A 22,587-nucleotide genomic window follows, 5' to 3' on the forward strand; every position below is an offset into this window, starting at 1 on the left:
TAACTTGGGAGGGACTCTTCATCAAAGAAGTAATAAAGACAATGCTAGCTTGCCACTTATGTTTATAATGACTCATTAGCCAGCAATTTAATTAGTCTCTTTGGGGAACATGTACTGAATATCACCACCATGAGACACTGCATACTAGGCAAACACAACATGTCTCAACCTTATATACCTTATGCAATAGGTATCACACACAGGGACTTTTCTGTGCAATGACAAGGGGTAGTTTTTCAATGGAGAGCAAAAGCACTTGATTCTACCTTGCCATTGATTTAACAAGAATTCCACACCTCTGTTATGGAAATGGACTTGCTTGCTGATAATCCATAATAAAAGTGCTTTCTGCACATCTTTCAGTTGTGAAAGTACATAAAGCATCTTAAACCAAAATTTCTAAGACACCAGATAATCATTTTGAACTCTGCAGTATTCCCTGGCCCAGCGGCTAAGGCTTGCCTATAAGGATTTCTCTTGACATATTTGTTATTGAAGCTAAGGGGTAGACAAATCACACACTACACTGTTATCACTTCTCATTTCTCAGAACATTAGTTTCTGAAAGAGAAATCATTCAAAGTTTTCGATACTTGTAGGGCCAGAATGAATTCTTTTAGAAAAGTGATACCAAAGAATGCTAAGGGTTGATACCAACTTAATGGTACATAATCAAAAAGAGCGACAAACATGTTTAAAACAGCAACCAGGAAGATGTGGGTTCAAATTCACGAGCTGACTTTGGACTATCACGCTTTTCAGTGAAGACTACCTCACAGGGCTGTCTGTGTCAGGATAAAATATAAGCTGTCTTAAGCTCCTACAGCAGGGGTAGGCAACCTTGGCTCTTTTATGATTTGTGGAGTTCAACTCCCAGAATTCCTGAGCCAGCCAAGCTGGCTCAGGAATTCTGGGAGTTGAAGTCTAGGAGTCATAAAAGAGCCAAGGTTGCCTAACCCTGTCCTAGAGAAACAGGGAAATATAAATGGAACTCTAACCTCAGTAAATACATAAACAAAGGAACTCTTAAAAGAATTACAGATGGTATAATACTCTTTCCACACCATACTTAACCACATTAAAACTGTGGTTTCATCACTTAGCTGAGCAGGATACAATTAAACATACTGTATATGACAGTCATGTGATGCAATTAATTCACTTTGCAAAAAAAGTATTTCAGGAACTGTAAGATGTATGCTACTCTTAATTGTTGCTCTGAAGATTTTTATTTTTTTTTTGAATGAACTGGTAGTTCTTTGCCTTCAAGCTCCAAATTTAATGATAACCGCATCAAAACAGAAACAGATGTTTTTTTCTGAGAAATTGGATGAAAAAAATTGTGGCATATTTTATTACCAGAAAGTTTTCCCCACTATGGAAGATGTCCCAAGGAAAACTGAAAGTTGACATGATTATTGAGATGTAGCTCCCATTTTTCTTACAGCTGCAAAACAAAACAAAACAAAAAAAACTATCAGGCTCCAGCAATTTTGGAAGAATTCACTATGAAGATGACATAAAATAAATATCAAGAATCAAATACCGGAATAGACAACAACAAAACAACTGTGTGTCTAATAGTCTAGACTATCTTATTAATTTCTTTTTCTTTTAGTATTTACATAACACTTGTTATCGTGTGTTGTTACAGGTTAATTTGTAAATATTTTTTTTTAAATACAGGTAGTCCTTGACTTACAACAGTTAGTGACCATACAAAGTTACAACGGCACTGAAAAAAAAGTGATTTATGACATTTTTTCACAGGTACAACCATTGTAGCATCCCCAGGATCATGCGATCCAACTTCAGACGCCTGGCAACTGACTCATATTTATGACGGTTGCAGTGTCGCATGTGATCATTTTTTGCAACTCTCTGACAAGCGAAGTCAGTGGGGAACAACCACATTACTAGCTTAACCAACTGCAGTGATTCACTTAACAACTCTGGCAAGAAAGATCGTAAAATGGGACAAAACTCACTCAATTGTGATCGTAAATCAAGGACTATCTGTAGCGCCCTACATACTTCTTCCCAGTCAATATATTTCTCAAAAGGGACACAGTGTATGCTTTACTTTCACACATCACCAAGTTCTGACAGTATTTCTTATTGAACATGGCTGAATCCTTAGTTGCCTGGCCAACAGCCATAACATTATTTTAAGGTGTTCCCCAAAGTATGCAAAGACCGAAAAAAAAAAAAAAATTAAAAGTCTGAATGTAACAGATGTACATGGCTAAGCATATGTTTTATTACACAAATTCTTGTCAGGCAGCTGAGATTACACCTCAGCCTGTTCCGAGCATGTCCTGTTAAGTATACAATGGATGGCAGGCCTAGAGTTGCGTCTGAGTAATCCAATGGCTTGTAACTTTGACAGCTTTAGTCACTCATTAAAGATTCCTGTTTTTCAAATATTGTTTTAAAGAATTATTTCCTCAATGGGGGGGGAGGGAGGAACCCCCCAAGATTGTTTTCAGTGCCTTTCAAGAATGTATTTTTTCAAAAAACAATGTTGTGAGTTTCTTTAAAAAAAAATAATGCTTTGGTTCAATATTAGCTACTCTCCAACACACTATGAATGTAATCTAGATAAATTCACAACACACACGTTACTTTCTTTCCATCTTGTATGTGCAAGGAAAAAATCCAGCAATGGATGTTAGGCAGGGCTGCTGGGAAGTCATCTGAACTAACTTCTTTCCTGAAAGAAAGACGAAAACCTGAGAGGAAGAAGGAAGTCACAAGGCTTTCATCTTCTACAGAACAGGTACTGTAGTCCTTGACTTACATCAGTTCGTTTAGTGACTGTTCCAAGTTACAACTTATGACCAAATTTCATGCTTACGACCATTGCAACATCCCCCATGGTCACGTGATCATAACTCAGACACTTGGCAGCTGACTCATATTTATGACGGTTGCAGTGTCCCGGGGTCACCTTTTGCAACCTTCTAACAAGCAAAATCAATAGGGAAGCCAAATTTACTTAAGAACTGTGTCACTAACTTAACAACTGCAGTCACCCACTTAACAACTTTGGCAAGAAAGGTCAGAAAATGGGGCAAAATTCACTTAACAAATGTCTCACTTAGCAACAGAAATTTTGGACTCAGTTGTGGTCATAAGTTGAGGACTACCTGTACCAGCTTCAATTTAATGATGACACTGACTTGTCTATGACATGTGCAATTGGCAGTGGTTTAAAACTTAGTGTTTAACTTGTTACTCTCTTTGTACAACAATTTTAATACATTTACCGCATTAAACATTTTCTGGATTTGCACGAATTAAATTAAACAAATGGTCTTTGTGCAACATGCTAAATTGAAAGGAAAAAAGAACCAAGATTAAAGTTAACCAAGTTTAGTAGATTAGGCAAATGTCTGTTACGTCTTTATCCAATCCGATTAAGCATGTTCTGCAAACATAGCTGCAGCTTAGCCCACGTAATGCAGTGGAGAGTTCTGTCCCCATGAAATGGAAAACAGGATTTAAATAAATGTGACAGGATTTTTTTAAAAATCCAACATGCTTTTCCAAGGCATATTTTACAAACAGCTTCCCTTTGGATATTGTACTTTCTCTTGCTACATTTCCTATTGAGTTTGGGATCTTTAAACCAGTGTGTTTCTCAACTTTGGCAACTTTAAGATGTGTGGACTTCAATTCCTAAAATTCCCCAGCCAGCATGCTGAATTCTGGGAATTGAAATCCACACATCTTAAAGTTTCAAAGGTTAAGAAAGACTGCTCTGAACTATTTCCCCCAAGTTTTTGCTTGATAGCATCAGTTTCTCAGCTTCTTTTCTATTCTTTCAGATTTGGAAGTTTACTTCAAGATAATGGCTGCAGGATAGCTATGATTTGGTTCATCTGTTCCAGCAGTCTCCAGGATATGTAGAGGAAACTATGACCCTTTCCACACAATTAAGTTCATGTACTATTTACTCTCTGGGTTGGAAGGCCAAAAGGTATTATGGAAGAAGACAATAGTAAACAATCCTTTTTTATTTCCACGGAAAGTACATGGGTTTATCTTGTCAGTGAAGTTATGTGAAGCTAAGGGCTACTTAAAGGAAGTGCTCCCTTCCTTCCTTCCTTCCTTCCTTCCTTCCTTCCTTCCTTCCTTCCTTCCTTCCTTCCTTCCTTTTTTTCTTGCTGGACAATACTAGATAACCTGGATGCTCTGTCTTCTGACAATAACAGTAGTAGTAATTTTATTTATAAGTATAGAAATGGGGAAAAAATGCTGTCCCATGCTCTTTTAATTTTAATTTTAATTTATAGCAGTCAGTTTAATATGGCTGTCCATTCTGAAAGGCTTTGGCGGCTTACAAAATCCATAAAAAGAATAAAACATTTAAAACTCACAAAAACAGATAGCCCAGACTACAAAGACTACATCAAAACATACAAAACCAATACCATACAGGTTCAGTCTATAAATCGTATCTGTGTTAACCCTTAGTCTACATGCTACAACTGTATTAATGTAAATAAAAAAGAATCAATTGTAAAATTATCAGAGCCCATAACATATAATAATAACAATACTTATGCATTCAGACTGATTAATTATATACTGTATTGGAGATTTATAGCTGGAAAGGAGAAGGAACTTGCTTTTTCCAATCTTCTATCTAACATTAAAATTACAAACCAGTTGCATAGCTGATACAGTAGTTTCCCAGTTCAGTTCAGTTTAGTGAACTCAGTAGAATTACTTTGGATGAAGAACAGGAGCTGAACAGGCTTCACTCTGGTGTCCATGTAGGCAGCCACATCAGATTTGCTCCAGAGACTCAGAAGAGACAGCAAAGCCACCATATAGCTTGACTGTTGGCTCTTGGCTTAGCTCAGCCACTGATTAAATCATAATTAATCATCCTGAAGCAGGCCAATTAAGCATATAGGAAACCTATTTTAAGATCACTGTGCCTGCCAAAAATTTCATTCAAGCAGGGCTCAAATCCTGTCCAGTTCCACATAAGCCAACCTGACCACATGGTTGGATTAAAAATAAGTGGTGTTTATTATCATAAGCACCTACTTCTTGAAAGTAATGTATAGATGACTCTGGGTATAAATCACTGTGAATATGAATATTTCTCACCTTCACTTGTACCCTCCCAATCAGCAGTCCTAAGTCAGTCAGTCTCTCTCTCTCTCTCTCTCTCTCTCTCTCTCTCTCTCTCTCTCTCTATATATATATATATATATATATATATATATATATATATATATATATATATATATATATATCAATCACACACACACACACAGTTGCTGATATTAATGAGGATCTACTTCAATGAACCAGACCCACTCAATCACCCAAAGGGAAATTCAGCTGACTTCTGAACTTACCTCAAGGCTGCACCCTACAGTAAAACTGATTCCCTTGTCCATCTCCCCTGGCTAGGTGGCATCATTGGCTATTGTGGCCAAGAATGGTGGAAGCTATGGTCCAAGGCTTAAGGATGATAGCCAGCTGAACCCAAGGAAGCCTGTGTCTGAAACCCTATCTAAATAAATGTTTGATCCAATGGATCACTTCTTTCCAAAGAATCCATAGCTATGAATTTGGCACCAGGTGGTCAGGGTAAATTGGAATTTTTAATTAAAACCTTTCTTACATTTTTTTTTAAAAAATAAGGAAACAAAGTACTGCAGTTTTGTCCATCTGAATAAATGTGCTGCTTTGAACGGGTAGGAGCCAATAATGGAGAACTAGAAAAATGTAATGAATTGTGGTTGTTTGTGCTAATTCAGCAGTTTAGAGTTGTGACATTTGATACCCTTCATTATTAAATAAGGCCTCCTGGGTGAAAGCATGAAAGCCTAACATAGTACAAATGGTGCTTTTGTACTTTTTTAGTTTCTGCCAGCAAACACCCAATCTGATGCCCCCATGTGCTGGATTTTGATTGCTAGAATTGCCAGCCAGCAATGGACTTTGTGCCTAATGGCTCAGGATGATGGGAATAAGAGTCCATCATATTTGAAAGACAGGAGGAAAGGATGAAGGCATGGAAGGTCACTAGGAAATTAGGGAGTGAGGATTCAGAACCTAGTCAAGACTGTCAAAACCTTGAGGGGTTTGTCAAAGCACACTTGCAGAGAGCTGAAGAAGATCCCAAATCAGAATTTTTCATGCAAGAAAAATATCATTTGAAGGGTCCTTGGTGCACTCCAAGCTTGCTAGTTTTCTTGCAGACGTTTCATTGCACGAACCGAGGTAACATCAATGCTAGTAAGGAGTAAGTAATTTCTTACTAGCACCAATGATGTTACCTAGTTTGGGTAGTAAAACCTCTGCAAGAAAACAAGCAAGCTCAGAGAACACCAAAACCCCCTCATTTCAATCCTGAGCTACAAATATTCTCCTTTATTGGTAAAACATAATTTAGTGCATGTCTGTCTTTCATGTAGCTGCAGTTAAGATCGCTGCAGCTTTCGGCAGAACTATGGGTGGGCTAGTCACTGATAAGTATCATGGACAACCTAGAAAGTCCATTTTAAGTAAGATGCTCACTGGCTCGTGCATAGATCGTAAGAGGGCTAAAGAGGGTTAGGAGGCAGTTTTACAAGGCCACCATCCGCAAACGGCGTCTAAACTCTAACTGGCTTTTAAAAACCTTTTCCTGGAATCGGATCACGTTTAAGCAGGGCAACCATCAAATCGATTACTCTGGTTTAATTTTTTTTTAAAGTGGATATTCTAGATTACCGGTAAGAGGGAGGATGTCCTTTGGGGTGTCCCACACGACCCTTTTGTGGGAAGTCCCGAGGAAGACTCTTAAAGAAAGAGCTGAAGAAGCTTCTTGGATGAGAAGCGAATCGTCTTCAAAGAAAAAATAAGGAAGTCCAGTTGCCTCTTGAAAAAAAGCACATTTGAGACAACCATGACCTGGATGACTGAGAATCTCCATAGATACTCTTAAAGAAAAACGTAATCCAGACAGGATCCGTCCCTACGTCCTGCTTTGAAGTTTTGTAAATTTAAATGGTAATTTGCAATTTTATGGGGGTGGCCACAGGAGGGGGAGGGCAACTGTATTGGCTATGGTTAAAAAAAAAAAAGTAAAAATATCGGGCCCTACGATTTTAAATTGTGCCGTCACGAGCGCCATTTGACTCTTTTGACCGTACCCTGAAGACATACTTGGGGCATGAGGAACTTGTTTCGCACTTGCTGAAACTGTGTAAACTGCGGAATGGAAAAAGTCGTCAATCAAACCAAAGAGACTGAAAATATCCCAAGTGGAAGAAGCGGGTCAATTTTATCTCTGGGCCTAGAAGCGGAAGGCTAACTTTCCCATGAGCCCTTGAGGAGATGCTTCGTTGCTTGAATTTAGCTCTCGTGCAAACGGCTGCCCTATTAAACGTTTTTCTCTGTTTGTATAGTGTGTATGTATATATTGGGGTGGGGCGTGTTGGGGTTGGGAGGGGGGGAAATCCTCCCAACCGATAAAGCGTATCAGGCGATCGAGCGTTTCCCAACTTTAAAGAGATTAAATTCACGCAACCCGCTAAGCCTTCGCGGGCGTCGTTTCGTTTGGTTTAGAGAGCGAGGTACGAATTCTGTCTCCATTTCTGGCTGCAAACTTAAAACCGGTCTGTTAAATAGGGAGAGGCAAGAGTGCCAATGGAGTCCCCGATATAAACTGAGAAATATGGGATGTGTGTGTGTTCCTTAGGTCACTTTTGATTTGCATGGATTTACAAAGAAAAGCATTGTAGAACTCTGAAGTTACTTGCAGGGGGGGGGGTTGGTACGAGAAATCGGGAGCTGCTGAGCAAAATTGTTATCTTCAGATTCTTCTTTTAAAAGAAATAAAACTCAACTCTGAACGATGGAATTATATCCGTGGGATGCAGGGGAGTGGTTTTGAACTGGGAGGCCCAGGTTAAAATTCCTCTCTGCAAGAAAAGTTCCCCTCATCCCAGTCTATTTCACCTGGCCAGGAATATCATGTAAAGCCATCATGTACTCCTGGTAGAGGCAGCATATACATTTAACAAGCTAGCAAGATTCCTAATTAGCTTTCCAGTTAAACTTCAGTTTCTTGCTTTTATTGGGCCAGGTCTGAGGAGAAGAAATTAAATTGGTGGTAACACTTATCTTCATTCTGATGCCACTGTGCATTGCTATATTTGTTAAAATCCACTTATTTTCAAGGGAGCTTGATTTGAGGAGTTGCCTTCTTGTTTCATCCAAAAAGCTCAAAATATACTAGATTTAAGCTTGGGAAATCAATAAATGAAACTAGACAAGGCTTTCTGAGTGTGAGAGAGTTTGCACTGCTACTCTTTCCTTTTCGAGCTTCATTCAATTAACTTCATCCTAATTCCTACTCGGATTTAATTAACAAAGTCATTTGTAAAATAGTGATTCCCTAAGCTCATAACAATGTAGTTCCAAGGTGGAGGAATTGATAATGGGTCCTGGGAATAACTCAGTCCACTAAAAAGCACGTGCTGTTGAGCTTAAAGTCTTGTATATTTTGTGTGTGTGGGTGGTCCTAGCCCAAATCCCTTTAAAAAGTATTTCTCAAGGCAGTTGTGAAATAGTTCCATGGAGAACTGAGATTTATACCAGGGAAGTGAAAAGGAACATGGCTAATCTCTCCTTTTCCCTTGGGTGCCATAATAATTGGTTTAAAATCTGATTTTTCCATCTGAGAATCGGTTAAGTTAGGTTTTTTTCTAAATTTAGACTTAGGTGAAGCAGGAAAACATTCTGTGTTTTAGGTACTTGCCCTGCTGCCTCAACTGCATTCTTGCGAAGACAAATGTTTTTCTCCTTTTAATTTGTTAAAACTGTCCCCTGACAATCTTTCAGAAGAATCTGGGAGGAAGTAAGAGGAGGGGATTGTGTTTCAACCAGGTTTACTCCTTGCAAAATATTTCCTCTCCCTTTCATCCATTGCTATAGCAAGTCCTACTGAGTGCAGTGTCACTTTTTAATTCAAAACCTTAGCACGTTTAGAGCATTCTGTTTCTCTTTTGAGGTTCTGATTGCTGGCTTTGAATTAGAGCAATGGCTGAAAAGTTTGGACTGCAAAGTTCCTATCCAGAAAAATGTTTGGAAGTGCCATGCCCAACAGCCCCCTCCCACTTGCTCTGTGAGACTTGCAAGGCATTAGAAGAAGAGAACTGATTGGTGGGAAGCTACTTGCTGTCCTCCAAATGTGTTGGACTTCAACTCACATCAGCCCTCAGCCAGCAATCCCATAGCAAAGGGTTGTGGGAATTGTAGTTCAAAGCATAGTTCAAATTAACAATGTGCCAGAGAAAATGTGGTAGCCTTTTGCCTTTAACAGAAGTATTTCCCAATCAAAGCTGCAGGTTGATTAGCATTGATTAAAAAGGAGAGAATTCCAAATGTGCAGCAAAGTCCCGCATTCCTTCAGCTCTGCATTATTACTATTGAGAAGCAGAAATGCAACAGGTATGATTCTTAAATCTTTTGCAACCCATTACTGTATTTTTGAAATGGGATTGTCATTCCTCCAACTCTCCGCAATTTGATTTAGCATCGCTAGAAGACTAAGATATGATCCATTTTTTTTGTTCCTTTTGTACAATCAGGGTGAGGAATTTTACCAGATTGGAATATAGAATCTCAAACTCTCAGCTGCCCCAGATAGCATAGCCAGTGAAGGATGCTGGGTGAGAGTTGTAATTCAGCAATCCAGAGAGGAATATAGGTTTTCCATGTCTAAAGAGTAAAACTAAGGGATGTATTTTTAATACCGTAGTATAAGGCCAAATTTGGAAAAAAAGGGGTGGGAGAATCTTTTTTATTCTCATGATTCAAGAGGTCTCCCCCCTTTGCATTTTGTAAAATTTGCTAACCTAGACAAAACTTACACAGCAAAGTCCTATCAAACAGTCTATTCAGAAGGAGCTTTCACTGAATATTCCCAAACCAGAGGACACAGGATTGGGAACCCAGTAATTCCAATGGGATTTATTCTATTATAGGCGTTGTACCCCAGCCCTGTGCCCAACTGGCTTGGTGAGTCTTATTAAACAGTACAGTATTGTTCCACTTATTTCCAAGGGAAAGAAATGACAAGTAACAACCAATTTCCTTTAGATGGTGTTCCTGGTTAGTTTCAAGGAGCCTCCTCCCAAATCTTGCATGGATGTCAATCACTTGTCCTTCTCCGGGTTTTTCCCCCCTTTCATATACAGGTACAGAGTTATTTTTGCCCCTGTTCATTCTGTCTCTTCCCCAGCTTCATTTCTTCTGATACTGCCCACTTTGAAAGCAGGGACCCTTGGAATAAACACAGGCAACTCCAAATTCAAGACTTTTTTTTTTAAAAAAATCATCTTTTATTTCAAAATTATCTTGATCCCGATTTTCATGAACCCATGCAGACATACAAAGATTTTGCAACAGGCAGTTTCTGAAAGTATTCTCCCTTTTCAGGGCAACACATTTGGTTATTCCTACTTAGTCCTCCTCCTGCTTTGGAAGAGTCTGACTGGACCCCAGCCGATGCAGTTATCAGGATATAACCAACAGAGCATTTGTTTCATGGATGGGAGTGAAGGGAAAGGACAATGAACTAGGTTTAGCAAACAAGCTCACATCAATGTGGTGGGGAATCATATTTATTTTTTAAAAAATATATGTATATTTGCATTGAAATAAAAAAATGAGAAAAAAGATAGCCTGCATTTATTTAAACATCAGAGTTTTGCAGGTTATAAATAACTTAATCCCTACAGTTCATAGGGAGAGGTATGTGCAACAAGAACCCCAAGTTCAGTGAAAACTTGGCACTTTTCCTGTTCAATCCAGAAGTGAAATGCCAACAAAGCATTCTTAAACAAAACCCTGATTCCATTAATTCAGTGTTTAAAGTCATGATTCTCATCCAGTTACTCCTCTGCCTCGAGCCTGCTGTAAATCAGTTTAAGACTGCAGTACTAGAGCAGAGTTTACCCCAGAATACATGTGATGAAATTCAGTAGACTAACATCTATAAAATCACTCCTTTTTCTCCTTCCCAGCTCTCTGGACCCCAAGGCAAACTTCTCAATATCCACCCCCTCCAACATTAGTCACCATTTAAAGAGCTAGTGCTTATATTCAAGGGAAAGGGACTTGCTGATGCCTGACGTTCTTGGAGAGGGAAAGAGAAGCTATCCCAGTCAGTTGCATTTGTATTAGCACTGTTGGATATGGGCGGCAGAACTCTGGAAGGCTAATAGATGGCAGTAAAGACTTAGAATGTTCCACATCTATTTGGCTGCCATCTAGTGGCAGCCCTAGCCAGTCTCTACTGGGACCGGCTGCTGTAGATGCCAGTCCTGGAAAAGACTGCAACCATGGTTTACCATCACCCCCCCTTTTAGACTGAAGCCTAGCTAGGGCCCATTATACTTATTGGCCCCAAGGTCGCCAACTCCATTCCTTGGCTATTTGTGTGCCATACTGCTCCCTCCTCTAACACTTGTTTTTCTGTAAGCTAGCACACTCTGCCTTGGAGTCCAGCATTACAGGAGTTTCCTTGCTGGAAGGGCACTGCCTGACATGACATTTGAGGATCTCCCAAATGACAGATATAAGGGCTGCTCAAGTCGATTGACTGGCCTTGCTTCCACTGCATAGGCCTGTTTCAGAGTGACCTCACTTTTTCAGAGGGATCTCATTTTCTCCCAGCTGCACTGCAATTAGGCTGTCCTTGAGCCACCTTACTACGGAACTGAAAAATGCTTACTGACCTAAGTAATGCATGCCCAGATGCTAATCTTCTTGCTTGGCCTAAAGCTGCTCTGGGAGTTTAGGTCCCTTTGCGTTCCCGAGGGTTTGCTCCAAGCTGAAGGGTGCGTAGGATTCAGCCTTGATTCTGTTTAGATTGGAAACCTGGCATGTTCCATATATTTGGATTTTAAATCCCATGCGCCCCAGGTATAACCCAGGGGAATGGCTGAATTAACTCAGGTAGTTTATACCTGACTTAATATAGTCAAGTATAAACTACCTGAGTTAATTCAGCCAGTTGAGGCTTTTGAAATTTCAGTTTTTCACTGGCCAAATATCTTCAGCTTTGATAGCATCCCTCCCTGTTGTTCAGGATTCAGGATCACCCTTAATAAATGTTAACATCCTTATCTAGGTTGGCTCCAATGCTATGAACAGATATCTGGGAATAGCCCAAATTAATTTGATGGGACTTACTTCAGGATCAGTGTATGCTTTATTTACAACCTTGGAGAAAAGATCCCAGCCTCCGATGCCCCTCTCCAGATTCTCTTTAAGAAGCAGGGCACCTGCAGCCTCATGGATGCCCCCACCAGCCATCAAACAACCAAGCATCGGCAGGAAACGGTTTCCCTTCAGCCAATCAGAAAGAAGCTTTGCTGTCCATTTTAGAGTCCAATCTTTTTTTAAAAAATATCTGAACAGCTTTTTGGTTTTGGTCTCGAGGGGAAAAACGGCGTTTTTAAGGCACAGTCTTTCTACCGAGTCTGGATTTTTTTTCCTTTTTCCTTTTTAAAGTGCGTCAAGAGACACTTCTCGTCTGTCCCCACGTTACCCCAGCCTTTCATAGGGGTCTTAGCCCGTTCGATCATTATACCGATAGAGTCTCTGATGTATTATAAGGCCGGTAGGTGTTGTGACTGGCGGCTACCTGCTGCAATGAGCTGGGCAGCCGGAGGGGGCAGTAGAGCTGAGAAAAGCCCAGCGTCTGTAACTGCGCCGAAGAAAGCCGGGGAGAGCAGAAAGACGAGGGTCTCGCGTGGAAGGGCTGGTGCGGATGGCGGTCACTCAAAGCCTTGCCCTTGGAGGACTCTAGCAGCAGAGGATCGGGGAGGCTGTAGTGGTAAACGGCGGAGGCCGCCGCCAGAGGGAAAGTAGGGACGACGCCATAAGAGACGGCCGGATGAGCAAGGAGCCGGGAATAGCTTGGGGGGGCGGCCCACGCCACCGCCCGTTCTCCCACTGGCCTCGCGGGGGGCCGCGGCTGCTGTTCGGAAGGCTGGTACGGTCGGCTCAGGATGCTCTCGATGGCGAAGGGGCTGGAGAATTTCGTGCCGACGGCCGAGGCGCCACCGACGAGTCCCACGCCCGATTCCCCCGACAGAGTCTTCTGATCGGCACTCGGGGAAGCGGGCGGGGGGGACGGCTGAGCCGAGGGGGAGCCCCCGGCGGCCGGAGGGAGCCCCGGACGGTTGAGCCGCTTCCTCCTCCTGCGGAAGACGCCGTCGGCGAAAGTGTACTCCGAGTTAGGGTTGAGCATCCAGTAGTTGTCCTTGCCCCACGGCCGGGCCGGGTCTCGCAGCACCTTGACGAAACAGTCATTGAGCGACAGGTTGTGACGCACCGAGTTGCGCCAGCCCGTGTAGGCGCCGCGAAAGAAAGGGAAGCGACCCATCAGATATTCATTGATCTCCGCCAGGGTCAAGCGGCCCCCGGCCGAATCCCGGATGGCCATGGCGATCAAAGCGATATAAGAGTAGGGAGGCTTTGGGCGGCGCGTGTACGGCTTTCCAGACAGTCCTGCGGCCGCTTTACACTCGCCTCCCGGGGAAGGCGAAGGCTCGGGGCCCTGCCGGGGAGAGCTTGCGCAACCACTGGCCGGACTAAGCGCCGCGCAATCCCCGTCGGAGCCCAGCTCGCTCTCGGCGGCCCGCGGGGAAGCTTCGCTGCTGCCTTCCTGGTCGCTGACGCTGTTGCCGCTGAGCTTTTCCTCGTATCGTGGGGCGAAGATCTCCAGCTTCATGGTTGCGCCCCCAACTCTGCTATCCTCTGCCCCTCCCCAGGCAGCCCTTGCCTCCTTCCTCGGGGGAGCTTCTGTCGACCCAAGCTTTGATCCCCGGGAGACGGAGTCAGCAGTTGGCGTACATGTCTACCCGGTCTAAAGTCTCGCAATGGGAGTGGGTGGCTGGGTGGGAAGAATAGTCTCTGCTTTGGGATTCCTGGAAAGGTAAGGCGTGGTTCCAAAGCGCTGGCAGGTGGGCTTTCTTTTTCCCTCTGCAAACTCTCCCAAAAAGGAACCCGAACTCAGCTCATTCCCGCCAAAGTTAGAGTTTGGAGAAAGGTTGCTGATGTCTGTTAAGCTTTAAAAAAAAGAAGAAGAATGTATCGGGCGGGGAGGTGGGGGCGATTTTTGAGACGCGTCTCAAGTGCGGTGTTGTTTTCCCGGCGACGGTCGCTTTCTTAAAAAGCAAGATCAGCGCGTATCACTCACTCCTGGCAGAGGCGTTCGGGTGAACTTTATTTCTGGCTCTGGCTTCTTCCACCATCGGGGCAGGGTTTTAACAAATTTGAACTCTTTTCCCCTAAAAGGTGTCTGACCAGGGCAGGGATGCTTTGCCGTCGCTCCCTCCCTCTCCCTTCCTCGTTTGTCTGCTTCAAGCGGTGAAGCGGAGAGCAACAGGTGGCTGAGAAGTTGGAAGCAACTTCAAATCGTTTCCCTCCGCCAAGCGATTCTTGAGTGTTTTTTTTCTTTCCCCGCAGAAGCTCAAATCCTTCCCGACTGGGATGAAAAAAACCACAGCAGCAAACCACGCAATAAAACCGGCAGTCCCGTTTCCTCCTCCGATCGCGTTCTGGAGCGTTCCCGGCTCCCGAAGGACGCGCCAGTCGGACCCTCTTCTCAGTCCCACGCGGGCGAGCTGCCTTGCTGGCGGGTGCAACAACACTCGAGCTACCGCCGCTGTCATTAGTGGTATATATTGTCATTATCTCTCTCCGGGACTGTCGGGCCAGCCCATTCGAACGCTGGGCGAGAGGGGGAGGAGTTTCCTCCACACTTCCTCCCTCCCCCGAGAGGTTACTGGGTGGGGATGCGAGGTGGTGGCTCGGCCAAGGTGGGCACCGACCAAGCCGCCACCACCGCCGCCAGCGAGCCTTCGCTGGGAAGCCGTTGGTTCCTCTTCTGGCCAAGCCCCGCCTTCTCTCGCTTCTCTCCGTCCAATGAAAGCGCCGCCACGGGTCAGCTCCACCCCTCCGTTCCTTTCTCTTTTGCGGAGCGGGAGCCTCGTCTCAGGTGCGCAGGGCGAGGTGCCGTACAGGTGGCGGTATCCGACCGGCCTCCTACCTACTTTGTTGCCCTTCCACGGCAAAATCGACCTCGGCCCTTCGCAGAATTTTTGCAGGTCCCTCCGGCGGGCCGATCAGTACGCGAGGCCTTAACTTTTCCTTGCTGCTGATTACAGTGAGCAGCGCTCAGCTTGGGGAGGTTAAAAATCCCACACTGGTGCCCCGCCAAAGGGCATCGATCCTCGACCTACCTAGCCTGTTTCTTGGAGTAAAACCCGGGAAGAAATCGGGGTGCTGTTTGAGCTAGATTAGATCCAATAACCACATTTACAACAGAGTGCTGTGTGTATACTTGTAGCGTCAGGCGGCTTAGATCTGGGCAATGCTTGCCAGCCTCCCGGCTGAAAACCTCAGGGCGATTCTTTAAGTCTTTCAGACCTAAGAAAGGAGAGTCATTTCTGAGATGGTCAACAGACTATGCAGTACCTTCCCCAGGGAGCTGTAATAGAATAACAGAGTTGGAAGGGACCTTGGAGGTCTTCTAGTCCAACCCCCCTGCTCAGGCAGGAAACTCTACATCCTATATTCCCCACTACTGCAAACCCTAATCCATTTCAGACAAATGGTTGTCAGATCTCTGTGATTGGCATCAGCACAGCATTTTTGGTACCCCATCAAAACCCTCTCTGTTTGGCTCAAGCATTTTCAGCTGCTTTATTTTTAATTTGGCTAATGTATGTATTTCCTGCCCTTTATTGTTGCAGTAGTCAGGAATTGGTTTACCATTCTGATGTACCACAAAGGCAGCTGTGAAAGAAGTAAAACAAAGAATGAAGTTGTAAAATGCATAATATTCCCAGCCAAATGTTATAATCTTCAATGGGAGAATAATGTCAGCTACTGAATTTCCAGTAGTTGGGATGTTCTAGAAAACAGTAGCCTTTGCTGTGTGAATGTGCCTATTTTTTATATATATTAAAGTGATTATGAAAGCCACAAATTTGTCTGGATTATCTGGAGGGCTTTTTTTTTATTACATTGCCAGGCTTATAAATAAAAACTGCTTGAACTTCAGAATTATTGTTCCATCACTTTGCCCTGGGAAGAAATTGCAGAATTTTATAGGTAAATTAAAAGAATGAATGCTAAGATTCATTTTAATCACACTTCATTTTCTAAATATGTCCAAAGTAGTTTTGGAATATTATATATGTAATATTTCTGAATCTGCAGAAGTGAAATTATATAATAGTAAGCACATGTAGCATGATCTGAAATGCTTGAATTCCATTTTCACTTCTGTTGCTTTTCAAAATTTATATTGAGACAATATGGAAAGTTAAAAAGTTTATGACTTTAAAAATAAATAAATATTGATCTAATAATTGGATTGTCTCATTATTAACAAGCCTGTTTCTGTCTTTTACTGATTTTCAGTGGGACTGAAATGTTGAATGGCTTGTATGCAGAATTTGAAAACTGAATTTTATGGAATATTTCAAGTAAGGAATATGCCAGAGCAAAGTGAAACCTTTATAAATCCTAATTGTTTATATGGAAAAGATGTAAACCTTTAATTACCTCTTCCATTGATCAGTGAGTCTCACAAATAATCATACTGAAAAAAGGTTGATAGGATCATGCCATATGTATTTAAGCTTGCAGTGTTTAATTAAACTGGAGATATTAACATATTTCTTAATGTGCCCTGGAATATTTTACCTAGCTAAAGATTGCTATCTGCAGTTTGATGTGTTACAATTACAAAATGTTGGTGATAGCTGAATTAAAGGAATTGAGAATGTGTGTGTACACACACAGACACAGACACAGACACACACATGGATTGTCTCTCTATCTTCTCTTTCTTTCTGTCTCTCTCTCTGCCAGTCAAACTAGTTTTGTGGCCCAAATGCAAGTTCTCTAACACTATCCTGCTAACTACACTTGGAGGTAGTTTTTTTTTCAAATAAATGTCCTTTCAAGCCTTCCCTCATTATATGCATGGTTTCTCATGCTACTGGATTTTAAAGAATGTTCTCAATTCTCAAAATAAGGTATCAATGTAGGACTGCATTTGTGTGTTGCATATAAATGACAACAACTACCCCGGACAACAATAAGTTATGGCCTAATATAATAAAAGTGCAATGTAATCAATTACATATTGTCGTATACTCAATGCATCATGAATTTAATTTATCTTCAGCTGTGCATACTAAGATATACATATAGCAAGAATTTGTTGCCAGTTTTAACTATCTGAATTAACACCTTATGAGTGGTGTATTGGATAAGGGATTAGAAGTAGGAAGATCCAGGTTCTACTCCTTTGTCAGGCGTAGAAGCCAGATGGGTGATTTTGTGCCAGCCTTCTTCTCTCAGCCTTAGATAGGAACCAACTGGAGCAGCATAGTAGATAAGAGTCTTTAATCTTCAGTGAAGAGACCTTATATACAACACATTTCTTATAGCTACTATGAGATAACGAGTGCCTGGAGCTCTCTGAGCGTTGTAGCTTGCAGATGTTTTGTAAGGAAATGTCTACAAGCAAACAACCAAGCTCAGATAACAACAAGGACTCTACAATTCAATCCTGAGCTACGTATATTCTCTTCAATTGGTACTGTGAATTAAGCATGTTTTTGGAAGAGCTGTTTTCACCTGAAACTAATCCATTGTTTTTCAGGAGGATAATTATATCAGTCTGTTGCAGCACGCTTTGGTAAACTAAGGTCCACTTCATCATATATACTGTATAAGATATCATCTGAGATTGACAAATAATGTGTGGGTGTCTTCCAAGATAATTGTAGGAGACAGCAGGTTATATATAGTGTATAACATGTAGTTATCTGTTCAAACAATTGTATAATTTATACAACATTTTCTAAGTCATGTAGAAGTCTAGATGACACAATCTGTAATATTAGTGTTTATTTTAATAGTTGTAAAGTACCAAAACAGATGTTCTTTTTAACAGTACCACTGCTTTTAAAAATCGTTCTGCTAGAAGCCATTCAAAGTTTGAACAGAAGGGAATGAATAAATCCCTTCCTTTCTTCCTCCATGATCACCAAACATGATTCCAAATGCTTTCTAAAACAATGTTTCAATTTCCCTAAGATTAATTCATCTGTATGGTATATCTGGTTGTATTAAGAAAATATCTTCCAAACACAATATTAGATGTGTTTGGAAGTTTCATTTTGAGATAACGTTGCAACCATTTTAATTTATTTCCACCTAAAACAGTTACATATAAAGCTGTTAAATACAAAACATCTGACTAAGAAAATAAGAAACAGCTCTATATATTGGTTCAAGCACCATTGACCATAGTGGAAATTACTTTTACAAATACATGCATATGGCCTCTCATGTTTATCTAAGAACTAGGAAATTAAGATACATATCACTCTATAACCTACTCCTTGGTAAACTAGAAAAAGGTTGAATAGACAACAACAACACCAGATGGATCTGTAGCTGGCTGACAAACTGTACTCAAGGTGTAGTCCTCAATGGCACTACATCCACATGGAGAGAAGTAAGCAGTGGGGTACCACAAGGTTTTTAGGCTCAGTATTCTTCAATATCCTCATAAATGACTTAGATGAGGGAATTGAAGGGGAACTCATCAAATTTGCAGATGATACCAAACTGGCAGGAGTATCCAACACCCAAGAAGACAAACTCAGGATTCAAAAAGATCTTGACAAACTTGAACAATGGGCCCTAGCCAACAAAATGAGTTTCAATATGGAGAAAAGCAATGTTTTACATTTAGGCAGGAAAAAATCAAAGGTACAAGTACAGATTGGGTGAGACTTGGCTTAAAAACAGTAACTGTGAGAGGGACCTTAGAGTTGTACTCCTAATAAAAAAAGCTAATATAATCCTGGGTTGTATAAACAGAGGCATAGAAACAAGATCATGCAAATTATTAGTACCGCTTTATAAAACCCTAGTAAGACCACACCTAGAATACTGCAGCCAATTTTGGTCACCATATCACAAAAAAGATGTTGAGAGTTTAGAAAAAAATTCAGACAAGAGTAACCAAGATGATCAAAGGCCTGGAGACTAAAACATATGAAGAATGGCTGCAGGACTGGAGTTTGGCTAGTCTAAAGAAAAGAAGAAATAGGGGAAATATGATAGCAGTATTCCAGTATTTGAGGGGCTGCCACAAAGAAGAGAGGGTCACGTTATTCACCAAAGCACCAGAGGGCAGGACAAAAAACAATGGTTGGAAACTGATCAAAGAGAGAAGCAATTTGGAATTAAGGATAAACTTCCTGACAGTGAGGACAATTAACCATTGGAATAGTTTGCCCCCAGGAATCGTGGTCGCTCCATCACTGGAGATTTTTAAAAAGAGGCTAGACAATCACCTGTTTGAGATGATATAGATTCTCCTGCTTGAGCAGGGGGCTGGACTAGAAGACCTCCAAGGTCCCTTCCAGATTCTATTCTATTCTATTCTATTCTATTCTATTCTATTCTATTCTATTCTATTCTGGAAATAATTACACAAAATCTTCACTATAACGTATTTTATGTTCACTTGTTTTGTTGAAGTTGTTAAAATATGAATGATATACTTGATGAACATCTAATATCAGACTTATTTAGTAGCCGTTGATAAATTAATTTGTAATGAATTTCTCTGAATTAAACTATCAATGCCTACTAAATATGACGGACTACAAAGTGTTTCGAGAATCAGAGGAACCTAGCCTCTGGATGCTGAGAAGACTATCAGAAGAATTCTATAACCTTCTCTGGTGGTCTTTTGTGGAAAATGAGATATTGACTAGAGTTAGCTTTTCCACCAGGATTCTTGGTGAATATAATGGATTGTAGAGAAATCTGAATCATCCAGGAGAACGAGCCTGTGCAAGAAATGAAAGCAAACCCTGGCTTTGAGAAAACATGAAAAAGAAATATTACAGTGGTACAGATAGTCCTCAACTTATGAACACAATTGAGTCCAACATTTCTGTTGTTAAGTGAGTTTGCTTTTGATGACCTTTCTTGGCACAATTGTTAAGTGAATCACTGCAGTTGATCAGTTAATAACCTGGTAAGTGAATCTTGCTTGTTAGAAGGTGATAAACATGAATTTGGAACACAGCAAGTGTCATAAATATAAACTGGTTGCCAAGCATCTGAATTTTGATCACATGATCATGGGGATGCTCCAAAGGTCATAAGTGTGAAAATTGGTGGTAAGTCATTCTTTTCAGTTCCGTAATTTTGAACGGTCACTAAATGAATTGTTGTAAGTTGAGGATGACCTATACTCTGTATTGGAATACTAAAGCAAAAGCTAAAGAGTCATTAGGAATTGTGATAAAGATTGGAAGTCCTTTCTTTATATATATTTCCTTTCTCTATTATATTTTTATCTTTTCTTCCCCCCCTTGCATTTGTACTCCTCTCTATTTTTTCTTTAAGATTAATATGATGGATTTTATCATTATAACCAGTATTCTTAATAAAAAGTTATTATTTTTTTAAAATAAATTAGCACAATTGGGAAGTCTTTTAAACAAGCTTAAGGAACTTCAAATAGTGGCCGTTTATGCTTTTTTTTTTTTTGGCAGCTTGGGTTATTTCCATGTCAAAGTAAAATGCTTAATCACAGTTAATGAAATGAACATGTTCTATGTCTTGGGGACCAGACTGAAGAAAAGAGAGATTACTTTTCATTTTGTCAAAACAAAATCAAGAACCACATTGCCAAGATTGACTCAAGACATCTTGGTTGAACCAATAGACGCGCTGATCAAGCATTTTGGCAACTCAAAAAGCACTTCTTATCTTTTGGTTAATAAAAACTCAACAAGAACAAATCAAGAAAGAAACATTTTACTTGTTATTTCATGAAAATCAAAATTATCTGCTGGACCTGCACTTCTCGACACAAATGGTAAGATTTGAGATTTCTAAAACAATATGAGCATTTCAGATCTTGTCAGATCTATTATTCTACCTAATTCTGTTTTGTGCTTCTGACAGCATCTTTCTGAAGTATAGGGCCTGTGGTCTTTCTCTTGATAAAAATAAAAATTCTTCAAATCAGAGACCAAGTTGCGCTCCAAATTGCTGCTGAACTATATAGCTCCTACTGATTGCAACTAACAGGGCCAATAGTAGGTATGCTGCAAGTTGCATTTAAGCAATATCCCATAGCAGAGTCAATTTGAAACAATCTTAGCTATTCCAGTTTTAAAATAATGTTTCCCCTCTTCTCAATTTTCGCCACTGGTGTGATCTACAATGCTTTCTAGTCTATACAATTGACCGCACAGTCAAGATTTGAGATCTGCCCATGTCCTATTGGCCACTTTCGGAATTATGGGCATTTCCCTTTTCCCCACCAGTCATTGGGGATTTCAGAGTCATTTTGGCTTGGATTGCTAGAAAGACAAGAGAGCTGGTTTCTGTGGAAGCATCTGACTACATATGGTTCTTCCTACTCATGGGTTTGATGCTTTTTTCTGAAAGAACAGTAAACTTTAAAAACATACACACACACACACATTTTAAAATAACGGAATACTGGTTTTGTCTGTCCAGTCCCTGAAGCTTTTACATGAATTGATTGCTTTCGCAAAAAAAAAAAGGAAAAAATGGAAAAGGTAATAGAAAAACTATCAAACTTTCTAATACGTGTAACGTTGAAAGATTCCAGTTCTGGGGCAAGAAACCCATGAAAGTGAAACAGTTCCTGTTTGTCTATTGACAGGAAGGAAGCTACGCATTTTGTTCACCATTTCAAGTCTATGAGAAGTCACTCATGTGTTTGAATTTGAATTGCTATATCTTAGGCTTCTGTATTGGAAAGCAACTTTTGTTCTCTGGGGTGTAGTGATGAATGTGTACATGATTTTTTTCTTAATTCAGGAAAAAGCAACCACTTTTTTCAGGGATCCAAATGAATGGGAACTGAATTAATCTTAAGATAAACCATTTTTTAAAATTTCAAAATGAAACCAAAGTAAAAGCAAAGCCACCAGTCTCACTTCCCCTGGTTCAGCTGGGCATGTTTTGCCTCACCAGTAAGTGTTGCTAGGTCACTGTCACGTAACTACATCAACTTGAGTCCATCCTTCCCCTACAGACATGGACTGGAATGGATGCTCAAATTTAGATTTACAGTACAAATGGGATGTTTAATATCATGACTTGCTGATCTCTCTGCTTTGCATAATTAGTACTTTGTCAGAGATTATTCTGGAATAGTCTTTTCTGTGGAACTTAATACTTTTACAGGAACTCAAGGATCTGGCTACTGATGCAGATGCCAGCAGCTTCTACTTCAGGCAAGTTATTTAGGTTTGTGTGTGTGTGTGTGTGTGCGCGCGCGCACGCCTGTGACCCAGTGTTCAAATTATGAGCTGTCTGTCGTACCTTTCCAACACACTGCAGGCAGTCCATTCCGCACCAATGCTTTTTCAAGGTGGTATTAAAAGGGACTCCATTGTTTATCTTTCTGATTGGCCAAAATGGCAGCCAAACACAAATCTGAAGGGGATTATCAGGTTCACATATAAC

The 22,587-nt window shown here is 40.9% G+C and overlaps 1 protein-coding gene across 1 annotated transcript; it reads right to left on the reverse strand.

Moving 5' to 3' along the window:
- Positions 1-10,345: 10,345 nt before the first annotated feature.
- FOXQ1 (forkhead box Q1) lies at positions 10,346-16,645 on the reverse strand. Its single transcript, XM_039319698.1, has one exon. The coding sequence runs from the start codon at positions 13,757-13,759 to the stop codon at positions 12,608-12,610; it is 1,152 nt and encodes a 383-aa protein (XP_039175632.1). The 5' UTR covers positions 13,760-16,645; the 3' UTR covers positions 10,346-12,607.
- Positions 16,646-22,587: the final 5,942 nt, after the last annotated feature.

The sequence above is a fragment of the Crotalus tigris genome, unplaced genomic scaffold, assembly GCF_016545835.1.
Source record: "Crotalus tigris isolate CLP2741 ecotype Arizona unplaced genomic scaffold, ASM1654583v1 scf7180000023608.1681014, whole genome shotgun sequence".
NCBI lineage: Eukaryota > Metazoa > Chordata > Lepidosauria > Squamata > Viperidae > Crotalus > Crotalus tigris.

What these genes read in the sequence shown, in the direction of transcription:
- FOXQ1 (XM_039319698.1), bottom strand. Translation starts at nt 13,759, where the DNA reads ATGAAGCTGGAGATCTTCGCCCCACGATACGAGGAAAAGCTCAGCGGC.